The 2,500-nt window shown below is 34.7% G+C and overlaps 1 protein-coding gene across 8 annotated transcripts in view; it reads right to left on the reverse strand.

Moving 5' to 3' along the window:
* Nucleotides 1-2,500, reverse strand: part of EBF3 (early B-cell factor 3) — a 167,122-nt gene that overhangs the window by 46,003 nt on the left and 118,619 nt on the right. For all 8 annotated transcript variants that reach the window (XM_019503007.1, XM_019503005.1, XM_019503004.1 and 5 more), the window contains exon 10: nt 2,425-2,500. This exon is cut by the window's right edge and continues 51 nt beyond it. In XM_019503007.1, coding sequence (XP_019358552.1) covers nt 2,425-2,500 — 76 coding nt within the window. The remainder of the gene's footprint in view (nt 1-2,424) is intronic.

Below are 2,500 nucleotides of genomic sequence, written 5' to 3' on the forward strand. Positions count from 1 at the left end.
GGATTCAGCCCCTCCTGACTATAGGACTACATAATTTTCATATTGTGAAATACAGTGAGGCTTGGCTCAGTTTTCAATGGTGAGCATAATTTCCAATGATTATCTCATTGTCCCTATCAATTTAGGGGCAATGCAAATCAGACATAAGTTTCCAGGTCAGACAGACTCTGACCCTCTTTTCTTTTACTTTCTGCTAGCCTATAAGCTTCTGTATCCCATAAAACTTTTTCAGATAGAAATATGTTACTATTTGTTTTTATTTTATCTCTTCAACAAATTAACTGCAGCAACAGAATATTTTTTTTAACTTTGATGATTCATTTGGACATATTGATTTAAAATTTCCCTATGAATACTGGGGAAGGAGAAATGCAAGAACAGAAAAAATAAACCCTCAAATGGATCTTACTTAGAACTTCTTATATTTTTGCATGTATATTTAAAAAATAAATTTAAACTGTGGAAGATTGCATAAAGTAACAATTTATAGAATTAATTAAAATCCTTTCATATAAAAAGTCTGAATTAAGAACAAACATATATGACCAAGTGCTCTTCTGGAGCAAACTGACATAGCTGTCATGCAGACAGTGAAACCAATTTAAAACAACTGCAGAATCAGAACTTTAACATTTGTAGTTTGAATAATTCAGTTGGCCCTGATACTCCCGGAGCAAGTATGATGGTCAGTGTTTGAAGACCACTGCACAATACCTTGTTGAAGTAGGCAGCTGAAGTAGACTTTTAATATTAATACTACACAGTCACTAATATAACAAATCTGTCTATAAGTCACATATATTTGATGGTGTTTTAGTACATCTCTACATGGGTTGATTTTTGTGTCTGTATGCATAATCATGACTGGATCAGTCAGTTGCTGATGGGCAACCAGTTTAAACCAGGCAGTTTTGTAGTTGCCATCTACTCAGCACTTATGAAAAATAAAGTCAGCACTGGAGAGTACTTGTCACTACAATTTGGACTACCACATTTGACACCCTCCTTGACTATCTTAGCACAAAGGCCAAGAACTGAACAGGAACGAATATTTAAATATCCTCTCACCCATGAAAATGCATCCTTGCAGGTCATAACTTAAGGAAATTGGTGGAGAAACTTGTAAAATTGTGCCTCTTTTATGGATAGATGGAAGACTTCGGTCTCCAAGGCTATCAATCCAGCACCTTTCATGAGCATTCTATTCATATTAAGAGCTCAGTCCTTAATTGCAGAAGTTAATGTCAAAAGTCCTATACAGTCTGCAATGTGAACAGACTTGAAGGTCAACTACTTTAATAGATCCAATACTCTGACCATACCTTTAAAAGTATGTTGTATACAATTTCTAGCTAGTTATTAATAGATAGATACCATTACAATCTATCAGGAAGATACTAATAAACAATATTTTCTTGGGGAAAAAAGTGTATTATCTACCCAGTCAACTTTAAGATCTGTCTCAGAGTCACTACAGTCTGTCAAATTATCAAGTAAATGGTTAAGAATTCTTTGATCTACTCTTTGGTTTAAAAACATTTTTTGACTCAACAGACAAAAGTATAGTACAAGCATGAGTTTATGCTGTAGTAAGAATAGATATTTTGGACCTACCGCATCCAATCATTATCCAAAAACAAAATGTACCATTACACTGCCATTAGAGAGCACATCGGCGTTTTTTTAGTGTGGTGTATTAGACTCTTTTTTTTAATCAAAGCCAAAAGAACAAAGTACACATTTTAGAGTAAAAACCCAGCAATATTTTGTTTGGAATAAATGGGGGAGGGGGGTTGAGTTCTGAAATATTTGAAGCCATAAAACTTCCATTGTTTCTCGTGCTCTCCAAACTTAAAAATCAAACACATTTACAAGAAATTTGGTTGTGACCTTATATCCCAATTTTTAGCTCTGAAATAATTTTTACAGACAAATTATTAAGAAAGGTAGAAACTGGATACCAAAAAAAATTACCTGAAACAGTACCCAAACTTCACCAAACCTTTAGCAAGATTCAAGAAGTTTGGATATCTTTTTAAAAAAAACTACATTTTTCACTGTAGAATACTATTTCACTTCCTCTTTCAGGCAGGACTAGAAAGGAACATGCCATTTTTATATATATTTCTGGCTCCACTGGAAACAGGAAGTATCAAGCATCTTGTGAGAGCACCTGATCTCATGAGATTTTGAAACCACTTTTAAAGACTCAAGAGGTTTGGATAAGCATCTGAGCTTCTGTGTGCCTCTCTGAACTGAGCCTTTGAGCTATTTTGAGTTTCACCTATTACTAGTTAACCACTCTCTAAATGCTGACAGATCCATGCATTTACCACTATTACATTCACAGAAACTTTGAACGATCTGTATCACTGAGAGGTGCGAGATATCACTCTGAAGTAACAAAAGGAATCTTATACTTACCAGTGTAGACAAATCGTCCAGGAGCACCTTTACAGAACTGCTTGGATTTGTAGGAGAGAGTTACTTCAACTACTCC

Source organism: Gavialis gangeticus, unplaced genomic scaffold, assembly GCF_001723915.1.
Source record: "Gavialis gangeticus isolate Ggan-Ray unplaced genomic scaffold, GavGan_comp1, whole genome shotgun sequence".
Classification (NCBI taxonomy): Eukaryota; Metazoa; Chordata; order Crocodylia; family Gavialidae; genus Gavialis; species Gavialis gangeticus.